At 45.6% G+C, this 18,619-nt stretch overlaps 1 protein-coding gene and 1 long non-coding RNA gene across 3 annotated transcripts in view; one reads left to right on the top strand and one right to left on the bottom strand.

Moving 5' to 3' along the window:
* GAB1 (GRB2 associated binding protein 1) overlaps positions 1 to 13,705 on the bottom strand; it is a 127,069-nt gene extending 113,364 nt beyond the window's left edge. For both annotated transcript variants that reach the window (XM_033857334.2, XM_033857333.2), the window contains exon 1: positions 13,573 to 13,705. In XM_033857334.2, the coding sequence (XP_033713225.1) occupies positions 13,573 to 13,644 (72 nt within the window). In that variant the 5' untranslated portion in view covers positions 13,645 to 13,705. The remainder of the gene's footprint in view (positions 1 to 13,572) is intronic.
* Positions 13,184 to 18,619, top strand: part of LOC141278817 (uncharacterized) — a 126,360-nt gene continuing 120,924 nt past the window's right edge. Inside the window, exon 1 of the long non-coding RNA XR_012332158.1 lies at positions 13,184 to 13,511. This is a non-coding gene — a long non-coding RNA (uncharacterized lncRNA). The remainder of the gene's footprint in view (positions 13,512 to 18,619) is intronic.

The following is an 18,619-nucleotide window of genomic DNA, read 5'->3' on the forward strand; positions in this document are numbered from 1 at the left end:
AGCCGCTCCGCGGCATGTGGGATCTTCCCGGACCGGGGTATGAACCCGCGTCCCCTGCATCGGCAGGCGGACTCTCAACCACTGCGCCACCAGGGAAGCCCAATCCTCTTCATCTTTAAGCCATTCATAAAGCTCTCGATTCACGAATGCGCGTTCTTTTTCAAATCTATACCTGCACAGTACCTTCCTCGATTTCATCACATCTTTGAGCTTCTTGGCGATGGTTAGGTACTTTCTCATGTTCTTACCTTTCTAAAAATTCCCTTTCACTTTTGTCATCCTCTAAATATGTCCCCTTTAGGGGAAGCTTTGATCTAAATCACATATTTTTTAAAGGATCACCGCATATTTCCCTTATCTCACAGAAAAGAGGCTGAAGTTACTTTCTGAGTTCTGGTTCTTGCCTTCCTATCCCACTCTCTATACACATTTACTTCTACTGGATTTTCTTCCTTTTCCCATGTTTCCTCCATGCTAACTCAGCACTTATCCAAGTGTAAGAAAAGGACCACCTACATAAGAATCACCAGGGATTTGAGAGTTAGAAAATGCAGTTTTCTGGACCTCTACCGAGATTTACTAAAAATTTCAGAAAGGGCAAAGGCTCCAGAATGTTCATTTCAGAAGTTACCCAGGTGATTTGTATGCACATTAAAGTTTGAGGTCCACTGCCCCAAACCCTTGATTCTTCCTTCACCAAAGGACACAGGGACTCCACCGAACTATTACATGAACAAGTGCCGTCAGAGCATCTGAGAAGAGAGAGCAGCATGGCAGTTCTGTTCACCTTCCTTTTGAAATACAGATAGAGGAGCTAACAAAGTTTGGAGACTGAGCTGACTGTGAGACATCAGCACAAATGCAGACTCATCAGCCCTGCTCCATGGCTGCTGCCAATTACAGTAGCCAGACCTGCAAGAAGACTGATTACATGTAATTTATAAAAAGTAAACAAGCTGAGCAGCTTGTGAACAATGAATGGTGATATTCAAGCCAAGAGGTAATAAAAAGTATGAATAAATGACTCAGCATCCCCCTCCCCACCCAGACAACAATTGGTTGTACTCCAGCTAGGATTAGCATGGGGAAAAAAAAAAGAGAGAGAGTATTTGGGGCAATGATTTAAATGATAACAGACCATTTACCATTGGAGAGAGATTTCTGTCTCTTGCAGAAACCCTTGTGACAGGGGTGCATGGCCCCAACCTCGGGGGTTCAAAAGCTCAGGCATCTAAATGACTTTTTCTCAACCTTACTGAAGCCAGAAAAGGAAATGCCTGGGTCCAAGGCTGCCACACAGTCCTGTACCTGAATTATGGCTTTTAAAGGAAACACAGGGAAATAAACCAAATGAATAATACAGCTGTAGGAACCAAGCTTTATGAAGGATTCCTCTACCTGAGGGTTTCCCAACTTCTGCCCTATTGATATTTGGGGCTGGGTCATTCTTGGTTGCAAAGGCTCTCCCGTGCATCGTAGGATGTTTAACAGCATCCCTGCCTCCACCCACCAGCTGCCAGTAGCACCCCCAGTGGCGACAACCAAAACACATCTCCAGACATTGTTAAATGTCCCTGGCGGGGGCAAAATCACCCCCCCACTTCCACTAAAAACCACCGCTGTACACGGACACATCACGAGGAAACGTTCGTATTAGTGAATTAGCTCGAGGAACATATTTTTGACATCATAAAGATCTCATGATTTTTGCTTTTAAATATACATATATATACGCCTCTTAAGTCTGTGATCCTACTTTTTAAAATATATTTTTCCGATACCAGGGACTACAATACACAATCTTCATATGGTTTCAGGGAGCTATTCAAGCCACTACAAACGTGCCACGTAAGGAAATAACTAGTGGGCTCCTTGCCTTTCCGAGTCACAATCAAGAAGCCGTCAACTCTATCGCCGAAGGATTCATGTCCACTTGACACCGCCAAGGTGTCCATCAGGTACAGGCCACCAAGTGCTAGAGCCCGTAAAACTCTCAGGAGCCCACAAAAAGTGTCTTCATATGAAATTCACTTAAAATCAGAATAAAACATGAACATAATAAGGATAATAACTATCTAATAATAAATCCAGCTTGGAATATATTCATCTATCTGGACACAGTTGCAAAATATAATTTTTACTCTTTTTTTTTGTTAGAGGAAGGGAGCCCTTGAAGGCAAAAGTACTGGGGGCTCGTGAAAAATTACAATGAGCCCCAGCACCAAAAGGGGGAACAAGAAATTAAACAAACAAGTGCAATCCGGTGCGATGGGCACCGTCCTGGGGGAATGGCCGAGCATCGAAGGGGAACAAAACAGATGCTCTTGGCCCGCTGGGTCTGCGTGGGTGAGTGATAGTGGTGGCGGGAGCTCGAGGGAGGCTCCCGGGGTAGCCTTGGTGTGGAGGCAGAGAGAGGAGGGCCAGGAATCCCTGGAGGAGAGAAGCGTGCAGGCCAAGGCCAGAGTGAGGGATCACAAAGCCACTCCGGGACCTGAAAGTTCAGTACAGCTGAAGCGGAGCGGGTGAGTGAGAAGGAGGTACATGCATGGGCCACATCACAGGGAACCCTGCAAGCCAAGAGAAGGGGTTTGGGCATTCCTCAGAGCAAAGGAACCCTGCGGAACAGCCTCAAACTGGAGCCCGGGACGATCAGATCTGGGTTTCAGAAAGGCCATGCTGGCTGCCTTGATGAAGCTGGTTTGGAGGGACGCAAGGATGGAGACAGGGAGATGAACTAGCTATTGCAGAAATCCGGCAGAAAGGCAAAGGCAGCTTAGGCAACACAGAGGTCAGGAAGTCAAGAGATCTCTGGAAGGTAAAGCTGACAGGATTTGGTCACTGGATGTGGAGAAGAAGAGAACAAAGAAAACCCTCTGGCTTAAGCCACTGGGAGAGGGATGGTGGCGTGACTGACTGAGAGAGGGAACAGCGAGAGGACGGAGTTTAGGGAGAGGATGGTAAGCCCTGCTGTGGGCATGCGGACTCTCCGTTGCTGTGGGGATCTAAGCAGTTAGAGACCTACTAACCAGTTAGAGCCAAAGATGTGGAGTGACAAATGGGCTGAAATGGTGTCTTCAGATCATCAGCATATAATTCAGGGGCATTTCACTGGGCTTTATGATCCACAGATGGGCTTTGAAAGTTAGGAAGCGTGCAAGGGGATAATAAGGTTTGTGTGTAAGTTTGTAAGAATTCTGTGGACACTACTATATATAAAATAGATAACCAGCAAGGACCTACTGTATAGCAGAGGGAACTATACTCAATATCTTGTAATAACCTACAATGGAAGAGAATCTGAAAAAGAATATGTAACTGAATCATTCTGCTGTACATCTGAAACTAACAAAACTGTAAATCAACTAACAACCAGCATGATGTGGGCACTGGCCAAGCAGGGGGAAAAAAAAAAGAAAGAATTCTATGGAAATGGAGAACATGGAGCTTTTATCAAATTTTCAAAAAAGTTCAAGAACGCCCAATGGATGAAGAACTACTAACGGTGTGACATGGGAGTAGAGAGCATCCAGGGCTAGCCAGCACTAGAACGCTTAGGAACTCCAACACTTCCAGAAACCAGAGCCTGGTATCAGGAAGGCACAGGGAAGAACATATTTTGAGAAAATGGACTGGTTATCTCCAACGATGTAGTCAAGAGTTTCATGAAAAATAAAAACTAAAAAGTTCAGATCTAGTTCTGCTAGATTGGGCAACCATCTGGGATCTTAGTGGGAGCCGGGTTAGGTAAGGATGGTGGAAGAGGACCCGGGCTGTATTCCACTCTGAGATGAGCAGCAGGTGAGGAAGAGGGGGCCGCCAGGTGGACACAACCCACCCACGAGTCTGGCTGGAAAAGGGAGCAATAGAGTCTCGCTCCAGCCCCATCTTTGAAAATTGAATCCATCTTTTTTTTTTTCTTCTTTCGGTATGCGGGCCTCTCACTGCTGTGGCCTCTCCCGTTGTGGAGCACAGGCTCCGGACGCACAGGCTTAGTAGCCATGGCTCACGGGCCCAGCCGCTCTGCGGCATGTGGGATCTTCCCGGACCGGGGCACAAACCCACGTCCCCTGCATCGGCAGGCGGACTCTCAACCACTGCGCCACCAGGGAAGCCCTGAATCCATCTTTTAAGGTCCTGGTGAAATCTCTCTTCATGAAACCTTCATGAAACCTTCCCGGAATCCCTGAATTCACCTCCCTCGGCTGAATTCTTCTAAAGCCTGGCCTCACACATCACTGATCACAACACAATTTGCAGTACTGAGTGCCTCCTATGTCCCTAGTAGCATATAAACTCCTGAAAGGTAGACGCAGTGCCCTCTTGGGCCTCTTCTGAATTCTTTGCAATGTCTTGTTCTCAGCGGGCATCCCCTCAAGGACTGCAGGGTCTGACCTGAGAAGTAAGAGATCTGGCCCCGCCAGAACAGCTGGTTAACTTGTATGACCTCGGACAAATCAATTAAGTCTCTCAGAGGCTATTTATTTTCACTCCCTGTAAAAAGAGGAGGTTGGACTCTCTACTAGGGAAGAAGGAGATAAGTATAATTGGGAGAGATATTTGATATAGCTATTGTTTTTGTAATGCAAATCATAGAAAATAAAACTGGATGAAAAGCCATGGGAAACTCAAACAATACGTGATAGAGAAATGGGTTAGAAGAGGTTGAGAAACATTGAACTAGATGATTTATCATTTTAGGCTTAAAATTCAACAAGTATTTGGTCACGCTACTCAAGAGATTGTGCCAGGTACCACTCTGTGCATTTCAGACGCAGAGAACAAATGCCGTCTTTGTCCTCTGGAAATTAATAACCTATTACAAACACCAAAGAATGATAAATGAAGCCATAATTTTCTTTGTAAATAGATCATGTGTACACGCTTTCTACTGTGTATACTGTGGGCCATTAGGAAAATCATCTAGAAAGATATGTTAAAACGAAAAATATACCAGGCATGCTTTTCCTGTTTTGACTCTTCCACTGCTTAAATGAAGAGAAAGAAAAAAGAAGAGAAAGAAAAAAGAACTACAGCATCAGTTTAATTTTGTGCACTTTTCTTCGGAGATAAATGACCTAGATACCCTGTGAAGATTACTCAGAAGGCTTTGGTTTTATGTAACAGCACCACCAGGAACAAATTAACTGCCCAAATATTTCGCATTCTTCCTAGCTCAGTATTTCCTTTTACCTTTTTCCAACACTTCAAACATTTAAATCTGAAATTGTCGGGGAGAACTTGTAAAATCCAATCCTCCTACACGACTCTGGGGTCAATTATAACTTTGCCAGAGGGTAGGGGCTTCATATGATGCTTCCCTAACCCAGTGGGGTGAGCCTTCCTCACCAAGTTCTACTTAACGCCACTGGAATTCACAGCACTGGAGGTAGCATTTTACCAAGTGTTTCTCTTCCAAGTGACAAAGATAAAAGCACTTCTTTCCCGCAAATCAAGTGGTCCTCCCTCCAATCAGAAGCACCTTCCTCTTGGCTACGATGACCCTAGCCAAGGCACCGATGGGAATGTGTGATGGACTGGAGTTGACAAAGCACACCAGGTACTTAATTCTTTAACCAGGTAGTCATCTCAGGGAGGAGTCCTGCTAGTCAGAAAGTGGCCTGACCGCATTTCCCAATACAGTAGTAACTAAAAACTGCATTTCAGGAGAGAACAACAATCTACCTGCTGGGTAGAACATTATGATTCCTAGTCTTGATTACTACATAACAGGACATAAATAACTCCCCCTTTTTTAGAGAAAAGGTGGAAGACTGTGTGTGTAAGGATTTTGACATGAATACTTTGTGATGTTGGTAGTGAGGCTTCTACTACAGAGGAAGAAGTAGAAAACAAGGGGAAAAGGGGAAAAGGGCAAGTGGGTAGGGATTCCTGGGGGAAAGAGTGCTTTTTACCTCTCTCCCACTTAAAAAAGTTAGCAGATAAAATTTTATAGCAACTGGCTAACCAATGTATTAAATACAATAAATATTTAATACAAAATATCAATGACCAAATATTAACTACAGTAAAAATGACAAAAACAGATTGAGTTCTCAATCCCCTGATGCTACCGTCCTGCATATTTTATTTCATAAAAGCAAAAAAGCCTCTTAACTAAAATATTTACCTGCTTATTTCACATAAAACTGCTAAATACCTCTAGGCAATAATGACAAATATTCAATTCAACCAAGCAACACGAAGTCAGTTACAAACCCTTACTGTTAATTAACATTTTTTCCCCTCTTCAGACCAGACGATGAAAAGTAAAATGAAATTTTAATGTTTTCGTTTTCCATGTGTGATATTCTTAAAGAAGAACCATACGTAAAACTTTTCAAAAAAAATTAAACGACACGAGTGAAAACAAAGGAAAATAAATAAAAAAGGGAAAAGAAAATCAATGAGCAGCATAGTTAAAGCAAAGTTTGGTATTTTTCTTCCTTAAAAAAAAAAAATGACCTAAGATTTCTACACTGAAGAGAAATGTTTGGACTCTTGGTATATTGTTTTTAACTCATGGAACAATGTAGCCATTTGGTTTTTTCCTTTTAGGACACTGCTGTTGTTGTTGTTGTTGTTGTTGTTGTTTGAACACATGGGGAATTACCTAGGCCAAGTATGAATTCAAAAAAAAAAGCTGGGAGAAAAAAAAACACCACCATATGAAAAACTTGTGGTAAATTTGGGATTCTTTCCAGTGTATAAAAGTAAAAGAAAACTCAGTTTAGAAATACGAAAAAAATTTCTGAAATACACAGAAAGGAAAGAACAGTTAAATAGTAGGAAAAAAAATTAAGATCACTCACATTTCCCCTTCTAGAAGCTCTATTTCTTTGCGACTTACATCTTCACATGCAGTTTGCATATAGTAGCTCTGCTAAAAACAACCACATGGAAAATTTTTGTTCCAGATAACACTGCAGGACAGGGCTTGGCAGCTACAAGCTGTAATCAGAATGCTTCAAGGGCTAGTGTAACCCAGATAACGACCAAGCATGCATTTCGGTGCAGAGTCTTAACTATTTTTTTTTTTTATGAAGCAGGCTGTGGGAGGGTCAAAAGCTGCTGGGTTCTACTTTATACACATTCAGCAATGAGCATTTTTCTCTTCAGTTAGGGAGCATTTTGCTCCTACGAATAAAAGAATTGCTTAAAATATAAAAGATTCTTTTCCAGTTAAGGCATTCTTGTAGGATTTGAGGTGCTCACACAGACAAGCCTGGAATGGTCGAAGCTTCCAAGTTCCTAAAATGACTTTTCCCAGTAATTCCACAGGCCTGCATCGCCATCTCCAATTCATTAAGGCTCCCCCAGCCATTGAGTTGGCAAATGAAGAGGCTACATTTAAGGACCGTGGAAATCCATGGTACAATGAGCCACTTTCGCCCAGGAGTCATCTAAAGAAGAAAAGAATGCTGATTTTATTTGTTCCTGTAGCTGAAGAGGGGGAGCAGACAGGGACCTGGGTCTTGCTAAGTTTCCTGTACTTAGTCGACTGAGATAAAGAGTCACAGAAGCGCTGTGCCTTCAATCCAAGTTCAAGTGGCAAATTCAGATGGAACTCTGACTTGGGGGGAAGTGAGCCACCATGTTAATGCAAGGAATGTGAAATGGGAGAAACCCTTCCATCAACAGTCAGGAGGGGTTTAATGTGATCCATTGGTGTTATTCTCTTTCCTCCAGCACTGGCTGGCACTCACACAGCTGGGCTAAGATGGCTTCCAAAGTCCAAAATAAGACGCTAGCCCAAGGCAGCCCCTGCCCTCCTGCTGGAGCTCAGAAGCAAATGAATCAAAGGCTCTTTTATTCTCCCTCCTACCAGAACATGCTCCCTCTCTGTTGTCAACTAAATGCTTGCCAGAATGAATTATTTAGTTCCAAACAGACATAAAGAAATCTTAAATAACACATGTCCCTTGGAATTTTAATAAGTTCAGGTGACCGGACAAGTGGGGTTGTTTGGTTTGTTGTCTAGCCTGGGACAGAAAATTCACTTGTGGTCAGGATCCCATCAAGAGCATTAGGTCATGGCAGAAACTGAAACTTCTCAAACTGCAAGTTACAGCTGACATCCAAATTCCATGCATGAAACGGAGCTGTTCTGTTCTTTTCACAGGGATGTCTGAACTCAACACAAAGTCCCCGTTCTTCCTTGAAAACCAGGCTGCCCTTCTGATTTTGCTAGTTCTGTCAGAAGCACCTGGATTCTTCCAAGAATAGAGCCTGAAATTCACCTGTGAAGTCTTCCCTGGCTGCCCCCCTCCCCCTCCCCTCTAGTCTGAGCTCTTAAGCAATTATTGTTTGTATCAACCATTTGGCAATTCATCATATACAGCCTTATAAACATAGCTCTTGTAAAACGATTTAAAGGAACATGCATTTACAGCTTGTCTTGGGGAACAGATTAGAAACTCCTTACGGGAAGGGAGTGGGCCTTTCCCTCCACGGTATTCAACACGTGGCACATTTACAAAAGCTCCAGAGATACCTGTTTATCGATTCAGTCAACAGATACCTGGTGAGCCTCCACTCTGTATCAGACACAGCAGCACAGGCACTCGGCAGCCCTGGGCTCAGTGAGCCTGCATTCTGTTAAGGGAGGCGCCGAAGGGTCTCCAAAGAATTCTGCTTCTGTAGTTCTAACATATTCACTAGGCTATTTAAGATGAGCAAGAAATGAAGATTTATTCCCCCCCCCCATCTGCCCCTCCCTGCCAAGGGAAAGTCTGAGAAGAGGAATGTTAGAGGGCAAGAGAGCTTAGAGTGTAGATGTGGTGCCCACCACGTCCCCATTTTACAGATAAGGAAACTGAGGATCAGAAGGCTCCAAAGATCACGTGAATAGTGGCAAAGCCCAGGTGAATTCTGGGTCGTGACACTCAGTTCAGGGTTCCTTCCACCATGGCCCAATTTACCCAAAACCCTTCAAAAATAAAGTGGTAATCCACCTGCTACGATGTTCTTTCTCGTGTGTTAGTCTCTGTAAGAAAATTAGCAGTGCCGACAGTTAATCACCTCTTAAATGTCTTCAACCTGCAAATCATCAAGACCTTAGCTACGTATTTTTTATGTCAACTCCAAACTAGGGAATCTTACTTAGGCTTAAAAGTGCCTTGTCACTTCATTTCTTTCATATTTCAGCAGACTCATTATGGCAAAACACACTGAAATAACCAGTTCACCTGTCAACCAGATTATCCAAGTATAAATTCTTGCCATGTTTTTGTATTTGTTCAAAGATGATCAATTAAAAAAAAATTTAAAAACAGCAGAATTCTAAAACTACCCTCCAAGCTGATACACCTTCTTAGTAATTTTGAATCCCAAAAGACAACAATCAGATTTAGGGATTCAGCAACTCATATCACTAAGCCCAGGCACAACAAAAGAATTAACTATCATTAACTTTCATAAAGACAATGTACTTGCTAGTTGATGATCTTTCTTAGTAGAAACAATGTTCCTGCCTTATTGGAAAAGGTAAAAAGAAAACATTCGAAATTTGAATGGTATGTTCACTAATGGGAGAATTGCAGGAAAAAAATTTCCTTGAACAGAATAATTATGCTCCTTCAGTCACTGTAAGCAAAAGCTTCAGAATCTGTTGACTACTGGCAATTCCCAGTAGCAGAATCTGCTACTGGGAATTGCCAAAAAAGGGCAGGAAAAGCTTCCAAACATCCCAGCCCTCTTTGTTGTAGTGACACTATGGAACAGGGACTTAGCCCAGCTCCTGGGTTGTCCTTGAACCAAGGAGATGCTGTTATTTTGCCTTCCCCATGCCTCTCTTCTCCATGTAAGATGTCAGGTGCCCACCCAGAGGAAGATGCTATTTCTGTTTCTAAGTCCATTCCCAGAACCACAAGTTCAGACAAAAAACATCCTATAAACTGACAGCTGAAGAGCAGAGCCCAAGCTGGGTGCAGATTACACACCCAAGAACTGGCTGACGTTTTGCTCCCCAGCTGGCTGGCAGCTAGCTGCCCACCCTGCCCTGGTCCAGAAGCAGGTTCTCCTGCTGAGACTGCACACCGGCCCAAGGCAGACATCTGGGCCATGGAGGAGCCCCAACTTGGTGTCTTGGCTTGAGGCAGGCCACAGGGAAGCTCCCCCCTGCAGAGATAGGGAGACAGCCAGCTGGCTTGGAGCAATCCTTTGTTTTCAAGACTTACCTTTTATCTCAGCTAAAATTTCAAATCCTGATGAAAATTCTACCATTATTTCAAATGGCTGATTTGTCTTTAAACAGCCCTTTAAACATCTGAGCGCTGCCGTTGAGTGCATACTACCAAGAGTCTACTTGGTTTCTACAACCCTAGTGACATTGATCTGTATGTGATTCCACTCAGGACCTTGACAGAGTGAAAAATCAGCTGTTTAATATATGACACAGGATGAAAACGGCAACACAGTAGTAGCAAAACTGAAAGAAAGCAGAAAAATCTTCCCCTCCATATTAAGTGGACTTCTAAAAATTCTCAGAGGATGGAACACATACAAGAGGTTCTTACCCTTTGGCAAATAAATATAGAAAAAATTAAAAAGAGGCAAAAAGGCTGGAGAATCTGCTCGCTAGTCTTTGTCTTAACTGTCTTTTATGCCACTTCCACTCTCTTTAGGAAATTCAAGAAAAGCTTCCATATCTGAGGAACATACTAATATAAAAAAACAGTGCTGTTGACTATAAAAAAGCAAACATAAAATGGAGTTGTAAATGGAATGCATGGGGGCCATACCTTGAGATGACTTTGAAGATAAAACTAAAACAATTTTTTGTCACTTAAAAGCCCTGATGGATCATCTTAATCAATGCTTGGACTACCCTATAAATACTGTAAACAGCGAGACAACTGTCAAAGTTCTCTGGCCAAATGTTCCCCAACAAAATCAATGTTCAAACTCCCTGAAGTTTCATTTAACAATTACAGTACCAGGCATCCAAGATATCTTATCACAGTGAATCTGTTCATTCAAAACGATTATCAAGCAACATTTTGCCTACTGGGTGGCCAACAATGTTTCCTTTCATCCAGAAAATAAAGATTCTACATGAAAACCAAACCAGCACAGGAGATGCATGTATATATGCCAATGTCTTTGAGGGGCAAAGCTGCTTTAGCCAAAACTGTCTGAATTAGATACCAAGCCAAAGAGCAATCATCTGGGAATGTCAAAATCTGGGCAACCAACTTGACAGTGCAAATATAAGACAAGACTCATTTTAACTTGTAAGTCTCCAGTCACCCTCTTGGACCCCTCAATTCTGGTGGCCACCCTGCCCACTTTCTTCCTGGGCTGTCTCTATGTACTTCACTGGTGTGGAAAGAAAACCCCAGTGCCCAGCCAGACAAAGAAAAGCCCGCCTCCCTCCGCTGTTAGGTATATTCTCCCCTCAGCTGACAACAATTTAGGGAGCCCACTGTCTCCCTGAAGTATTCCTGTGGTTTCAGTCTACAAGAAGCTTGTTCCTCAAAACATCTCTGCGATACCCATAGTGATCCGCTTGGGCACACAATCAGAAACCATGTGGCGTTGCTAGCTACCTTTTGTGCACACATGCTTGTCTTGTGTTTCTTCAGCACTGCACCTCTGATGCACAGCCCGCCCCTTCCTTGCATGCTCAACCAATATCCATAGACTCACAGAAAGTTACAACTTGAAAGGCTGTTTACAGATGACCCGCCTGAGTGCCGCTTGAAATCAACTAGATGACTCATTAACCTTTTAAAGGCCAGTCAGGCAGGCAGATCTGGGTTCAAACCCTGCCTCTGGCACACTCTGGTTATGTAGACTGTGTTCTCATCTGTTAAACACATAGATAATACCCGCCTCATAAAACTGTTGTAATGATCAAATGAAATAATAAATTTTTTTAAATTCAGATTTTCCATTTTCTTGGTCCTTGTTAAGACATAATCTTTGGGGCTGATTTTCTTCCGGTTTGTATTACATTAAATTGCAAGCCCAAGAGGCAAGTCTTTTTTCCTACTGTATTTTTTAATCTTATGGTCCCTAGTCCAGTGCGGGGCATCTTTTGAGAGAGCCATAAACCAATCATGTGAAAGAAAGCATTAAACCTCTATTACCACTACCTATTTCAGCTAATGTAGTGCTCTTCAGTTCCCCCAAGGACCCAATCATTTCCTAAACAGCGCCTTCTCAAAACAAATACATCTATCAATCCACTCCCTCTTCCCACACACATACAACCTTCTCTTCAGAACTCAGAGCTGAAAACAACACTGCCTCTCCCCAATTTTTGTATTAAAGTCAGCATATTTACCAGAATATTCAGGCAAAGTGTGATAGGTGGAGAGACAGGATTTGGAAGGATTCAAGAAATCTCTGGAGAACTTTCTTAGGATTTGTGGCATCAAATCCTTAAATAAGAATTACTTGCCTATAACAAATTCTGGCAGAAAGTAAACCAGAAACTCACCGGTGAGTTGTTGGTGAAGTTAAATATTGCACTTCACTCCGTTCTATGCAAGCAAACAGTGACTAATAGGATTACCTCGAGCTCTCTGGATGTAGATACCCTTCCACAAGAAACAGGTTCCATTATTAGTGTCGGCCCCCTGGTAGTAAATTTATATTTAAGGGGGCATACATTTTGTTTTCGAGACATACTTTACTAGAAAAATATTTGCGTCATATGCCAGGGCGAAGGTGTCATTTCTGTCTTTTGCAGGGGGCAGCAACAAAGAGCCAATGGGGGAGAAGGGGATAAGATCGCAGACACCCCCCCCCCCCGAAGAGGACACAGATTTCCACCTAAGCAAGGTTGGTTCTTTCAAGGAATATCTTCCTTAACAGCTAAAACGGTTTAACACATAATCAGCAGAAGCAATTCGGGTGGCCTGGGAAAGTACCGTAACACACAGAAATCCTGACTGGCCCCAGCTGTCCTCTCCTGCGGGGTTTGACAGCGTGTCCACGGCGCCCGAACACCAGCCACCAGGCTCCCCACAGCGCCCTCCTTTCGCAGCAAACTGCCAAGGCTCTCGGGCCAAACTCCAAGGTCCCTCGCTTCAAAACCGCGAAAATGTGAACCGTGCTAAGCAAACGGTAGGGCGCGTAATAACTTTTCTTTCCCGTGTGCGCGGACTGGAGATGCTGGGCTCTAAGGCCAACTTCCCAGGTCCCCCTCCCGCTTCCGGCAACCACCCCGAGGGGAAGGCGGGAGGGAGCGCGGACCAAATAGAAGGCTGATGAGTTCCAACACCTCCGTGGGTTTCCCACCGCGGGAAATTCACTATACAGCAGTCCCTAAGGATTCCCTGCAGATATAACGAAAGGAGAATGCTCTCCCCCTCGCCCCTGCTAAAAGGAACAATAAAAACATGCAGCCGGCGCTCAGCTGGCCATGCCGGGCCCTCCTACGGGCCGATGTCTGGAATCTGGAGAAAGAAAGGTGCCCGGCCAAGAGGAGGCCCGGGCGTGAGTGTCCAGCCTGGGTCCCCAGCCTGCCGGGGAAAGGGCCCACGGGAAAAGGATGGGGACCAAGGGTAAGCAGCAGCCCGCGCGCGAGCCTCCCGGGAAGGGGAACGGCGGCCGAGCTCTACTTACATAACGCTTCAACTTTTTCTCCGGGGGTGACTTGCGGAGCCATCCGGAGCAGACCACTTCGCCGCCGCTCATGGTGCGCGCCTCTCCGGCTCCGGGCCGGGCGCGCTCCCGACACCGCCGACGCCGGACAGCCGCGCAGCGGCGGGGACCTAGCTCTCCCGCGGCGCACCCCGGGCGGACGGGCTCCGCGGCGCGCCGGCTCTCGGCCTCCGAGCTTCTTCCCTAGCAAGCAGGTCCGCGGACTTGAGTAGAAGCGGGCCGCGCCGCCGAGGCCGATACCTCGGGGCAGGGTCCGCGGCCGGGCCGAGGGCGCCCCGGCCTCCCTTCAGTGCGCCCGCCCAGCCGCCAGGCGCGCCGTCCCGCCGGCTGCCTCCTTCGCGCTCGGGCTCAACGGGACTCTGCCCCGGCGCGGAGCCCAAGCCTCGGCCCCCTGCGCTCCGCCCCCTCGGGACGGGACCTCCCAGAGCGCTCTCTAGACAGACACGACGCTGCACGCGCGCACACCCACACTCACACACACACACACACACACACACACACACACACACACACACACACACACACAATGCCCTGCGCGGTGCCCACTCCGGCTCGCCCGCTCTCGGTTTCGGTGCGCCCTGCGCGATCCTCTCCTTCCCCCTCCTCGCGGGAGGGTGGGTCACTTCCCCGCGGCGCCTGGGCAGCCGGGAGGAAAGGGGAAGCCGCGAGGGTCCCGTGGACAGCGGGCGCAGGGCTGGTCCAGGGCCACGGAGGGAGCCGCCGGCTCGGCGTCGCTGGGCAGGGCAGAGGTCCCGCCGGAGGGTGGGTCCGCGCTCGCCGCCGCCGCGGGAGAGAGAGGGCGGAGGGCGGCGAAGGAACGAAGCACTCGACTGCTTGGCTGCGGGGACAGAGCCCACCGTCCAGTCCCCTCGCGCTCCTCCCGCGCCGCCTCCCCCACCCCCGGGCGCGCGGCAGGTTCTGAGCGGCCTGGCCCCCGGCCCCGATCCCTCCCTCTCCCGGCCTCCCGGCTCCCTCTTCCTTTCCTCCTCCCCTTCCCACGTTCGGGCCGGCTGCGGTTTCTGCCCAGACTTTCTCTAACTCCGCCGGAGCGCTTCCAGCCAAAACAAGGGCCAGGGAGGAGGAGACGCACGGAGGGAGGGAGCGAGAGAGGGAGGGAGCGGGAGTCCGAGAGGCACCCTGGGATCTGTAGTTCGGAAAGCTAGAGAGGGGTCCTCGGCCGCCCGGCGGCCGTGGAGACCGGAGCCCCCGGCGGCCTGCTCGCCGGGGAAGGCGGCGAGGCCTCGGCGAGGGCGGTGCCGCCGGGGCTCGGGCTCCGGGCGGAGCGAGGAACCTTCGAATGTTCAAGTCTGGAGATTGCCATCTTGGCTCAGCCGAGTGTCAGTCAGTTCGGAGTTAGTACTGTGCTCGAGATCAGGAGTTGGAGGGGGAGGGGCTGGGGTGTTTGTACTTGACAGCGCGCAAAGCAAAACAGCCCGGAGGGAGACCGCGCGCCCTGGAGAGTCTGCGACCCCCGGATCCCTGCCCGCGAGTCTGAAGGGCAGGGACCAGGAGGGCGAGGACTCGGGGGAACGCGCTAAGGCGACCAGCCTGGAGCGGAGGGCAGAGGGGGACCCTTCCGGGCTGGTGTGGGCTGGTCCCCGGAGCAGCCTTGCCTGAGTGGTGTGGGAACGCTTAGCGGGGCCAAAGGATTTGGTTGAATCGATCTCTGGGACATTTTGAAGTCTCACACTCCCTCCATTTGTTGCCAGTTTCTTCCACTTGACTTGGCATTTGTTTAAAATCTACCTTTGGGGTGTTGGACCAGAAAAGGGAAACTTACTGGATGTCTTAGCGCTATTTGCTTTCTTGCGTGTGCTTTACAATTATGATACGTGGTCCTGAGTTTAACACGATCCTGTAATAGAAATATCTTTTCCAGTTTATTTATGGAAAACAAAGCCCTCACACAAATTTTGGAAGGTAATATAAATAATCAGATAAAAGTGCTAAAAATAGTAGGAGATAAGTGAACGTTTCTGGAAAAAATAACCTCAGGCATTTTCTTGTTAATACAACATTCACTTTCAGGAGTTCCTCTGAGTTTGAAAAGCTTGTACAGTTGTAGGAAATTAGGTGCTGGGGTGGTGAGAACTAGAGGTCTCTGCCCTCATGGAAGTGACATTTCTGTGGCTGCGTTGCATAGTAAACAGGGGTCAACACAAGTACAGATTGTGATAAATGTTGTGCCCTGGGGGAAATAAACACAGTAAATTAGAAGAATAACCAGGGTGGGACCAGGTCAGATAGGATGAGACAAGTCTTCCTTAAAGAGGCAGCTAGCCAGAGATTTGAAAGATGTTGTGAAGAAGAGAATCAGACTTGTTTTGTGAAGGATCAAAGGGATAACCGTAAGGAGAATTGAGAGAGAAAAAACAAGCAAAGGGGGTTCATTGTTTTTCTTACATTTTAAGGCTTTTTAGAATACAAGTGAGTGTAATTTTTATGGCAGTTCATAAACCAAAGCAATTTTTATGTGAACTCAGGTTTTACCACAAGCGTGCAAATGAAAATAAATCACTGAATTCATTTTCCACTTCTCCCACAGGCAGTGTGTCTGTACACTAAGTCAAAGTATTTATAATTAACATTGCTAAGACTAGTCCACTCTTTCATAGTTAACTGTTGGCTAGATAATTTACCACTTCCTCCACTCCTGTTATGAAGTCCTTTTTTTAAATCTCTGTGTCTGTCTCTTTTTCTTTTTTTTTGGCCACACCCATGTGGCATGCAGGATCTTAGTTCCCCAACCAGGGCTGGAACCCATGCCCCCTGCAGTGGAAGAGGAATTCTTGACTACTGGACAGACAGGGAAATCCCTAAAGTTCTTTCTTTTTTAAATTGAAGTATAGTTTATTTACAATTGTTGTTTTAGTTTCAGGTGTATGGTATAGTGATTCAGTGATACACATGTGTGTTTATGTATGTGTGTGTGTGTATATATGTGTATATATATACATATATGCTTTTTCAGATTCTTTTTAATGGAAGACTGTAATACAGTCAGCCCTCCTTATCCCTGGGGAATGGGTTTCAGGACCCCTCCCCATACCAAAATCCTTTGCTGCTCAATTTCCTTGTATAAGATGGTGTAGTATTCACATCTTTATACTATAAATCATCTCTAATTACTTATAATACCTAATACAATGTAAATGCTATGTAAATTGTTGCTAGCATGCAGCAAATTCAAGTTTTGCTTTTTGGAACTTTCTGGATTTTTTCCGAGTATTTCCCACCCGAGGTTGGTTCGCTCCTCGGATGAGGAACCCAAGGATATGGAAGGACCGACTGTATACCCAGTAATCTTTTTCATTATTTCAAATAAGGGATTCAATGATCTCATTTCCATATAAGAAATCATTAAGTATTTTCCCTTATCTTCGACTATGTTGTTTGAGATTTATATTTCTAGAGATCAAATAAGTGAGGAGAGGTTGAAGATAGATATGTCTTCATGTATGTATGTTAGAAAGGAAATTGGCTTTATCTTTACATTATATGCCATTTTTAGATGATCTGTAAAATTACATTTTGTATCCTTATATGTTAAAAGGTATGCTGGAAAACACTACTACACATCAGTATCTTAAATTTCATTCATACAACAAATATTTATGGAATGTCTTTGTATATACAAGTTCTTGAGGACCCAGGATATAATAGGGAGGTTAGCCAGACCTATTACCTCACTCCTTTATTCTAGAGAAGAGCATTTTACTAGTCATTAGCCCCTTAACTTCTACAATACAGTTGATAAATGCTGTGAAGGAAAAACAAAGAGTCTTACCTGGGCATACAACTGGAGGCTCTACCCCCTGGGAGAAGGATGGGTATGTGGGGAAAGACTTCCCTGAGGAACTGACTTTAAACTGAGATCCTCAGGGTGAGTAGAAATGGCCTGGCCAAGCCTCAGAGAAGAGTATTCCAGACAACAGAGAAACTACCAGGTGTCTAAATCCTCAGGCTGGAAGAAACTCCGGAGGACCTGAATGAAGGCAGCAGGGAGATGAGTGAGAGGGACATTGGACTGGGTAAGGTGACAGAAGCAGACAAGGGACAGGTTGTGCTGAGGCCTGGAGATCTTCTTAGAGTTTAGACTTTTCCTCAGAGCAAGTGCCAATTGTCACCTCCCATGGCCTTCAAATCGCCTCAAACCATCACCCCTCTGTGGACTTTGTCATTCACCTCCAGCAGCCCACTCCAGCTACGCGTCTTCCAACTTGATCTTTCAAGTTCTTCCTCTGTAATCTTTCTTCTCCAACAGCTTTCTAGCCTGTTGACACCTCTGCTTTCGCATATCCCATCAGACCTCTCCGCCTTCACTCCCCCCCCCCTTATCCAATTTGAATTTTGCGGTCCACATTTTTAATAACACGCTTCCGACTCACAAAACCCCAACACTGGGTGAACCTGACTGCACTTTCTTCTGCACCCAAACAGCCAAGCGCTGTTGGAGAAAGTTACACAACAGAAACAGTGATGTCACTGTAAATTCATGGTCAGTGACCTCAAATAGATAGATCCTCAGCTCTCTGCAGGGGCAGATCTTGGTCTTCTGGAACCTGAAGCATATACAGTTTGGGGAGTCATTTTAAAGGAAAAGAATATACAATTACAAATTAAAAATTACGATGAATATGAATCTAGAATGAGGAAATGAATAAGGAACAAATTACTGGCGCCTTTGAGATACAGATGCCTTTCTTTTGAGACCTCTATGATAATTTGCCAGAATCCTTACACAGATATGCTTTCCGAGTGCATCCTAACTTCCCCTCCCAACTAGGACACCCAACCTCTCCCAGCAGCTCCCTACTCTCGTGGGGACCTGTGCAGCCAGCTTCATTAGCTTCATGGATGTCTCTGGTACCTGGCAATCCCACTTCCTTTATCTGGACAGTGCACTATATTCTCTGCAAAAAGTTTTCTTTCTTTCTGTCTTCTTTTTATTAAACAACAGCTTTATTGAGATATAATTCACCTACCATAAAATTCACATTTTTAAAAT

This window comes from Tursiops truncatus, chromosome 5, assembly GCF_011762595.2.
Source record: "Tursiops truncatus isolate mTurTru1 chromosome 5, mTurTru1.mat.Y, whole genome shotgun sequence".
Lineage (NCBI taxonomy): Eukaryota > Metazoa > Chordata > Mammalia > Artiodactyla > Delphinidae > Tursiops > Tursiops truncatus.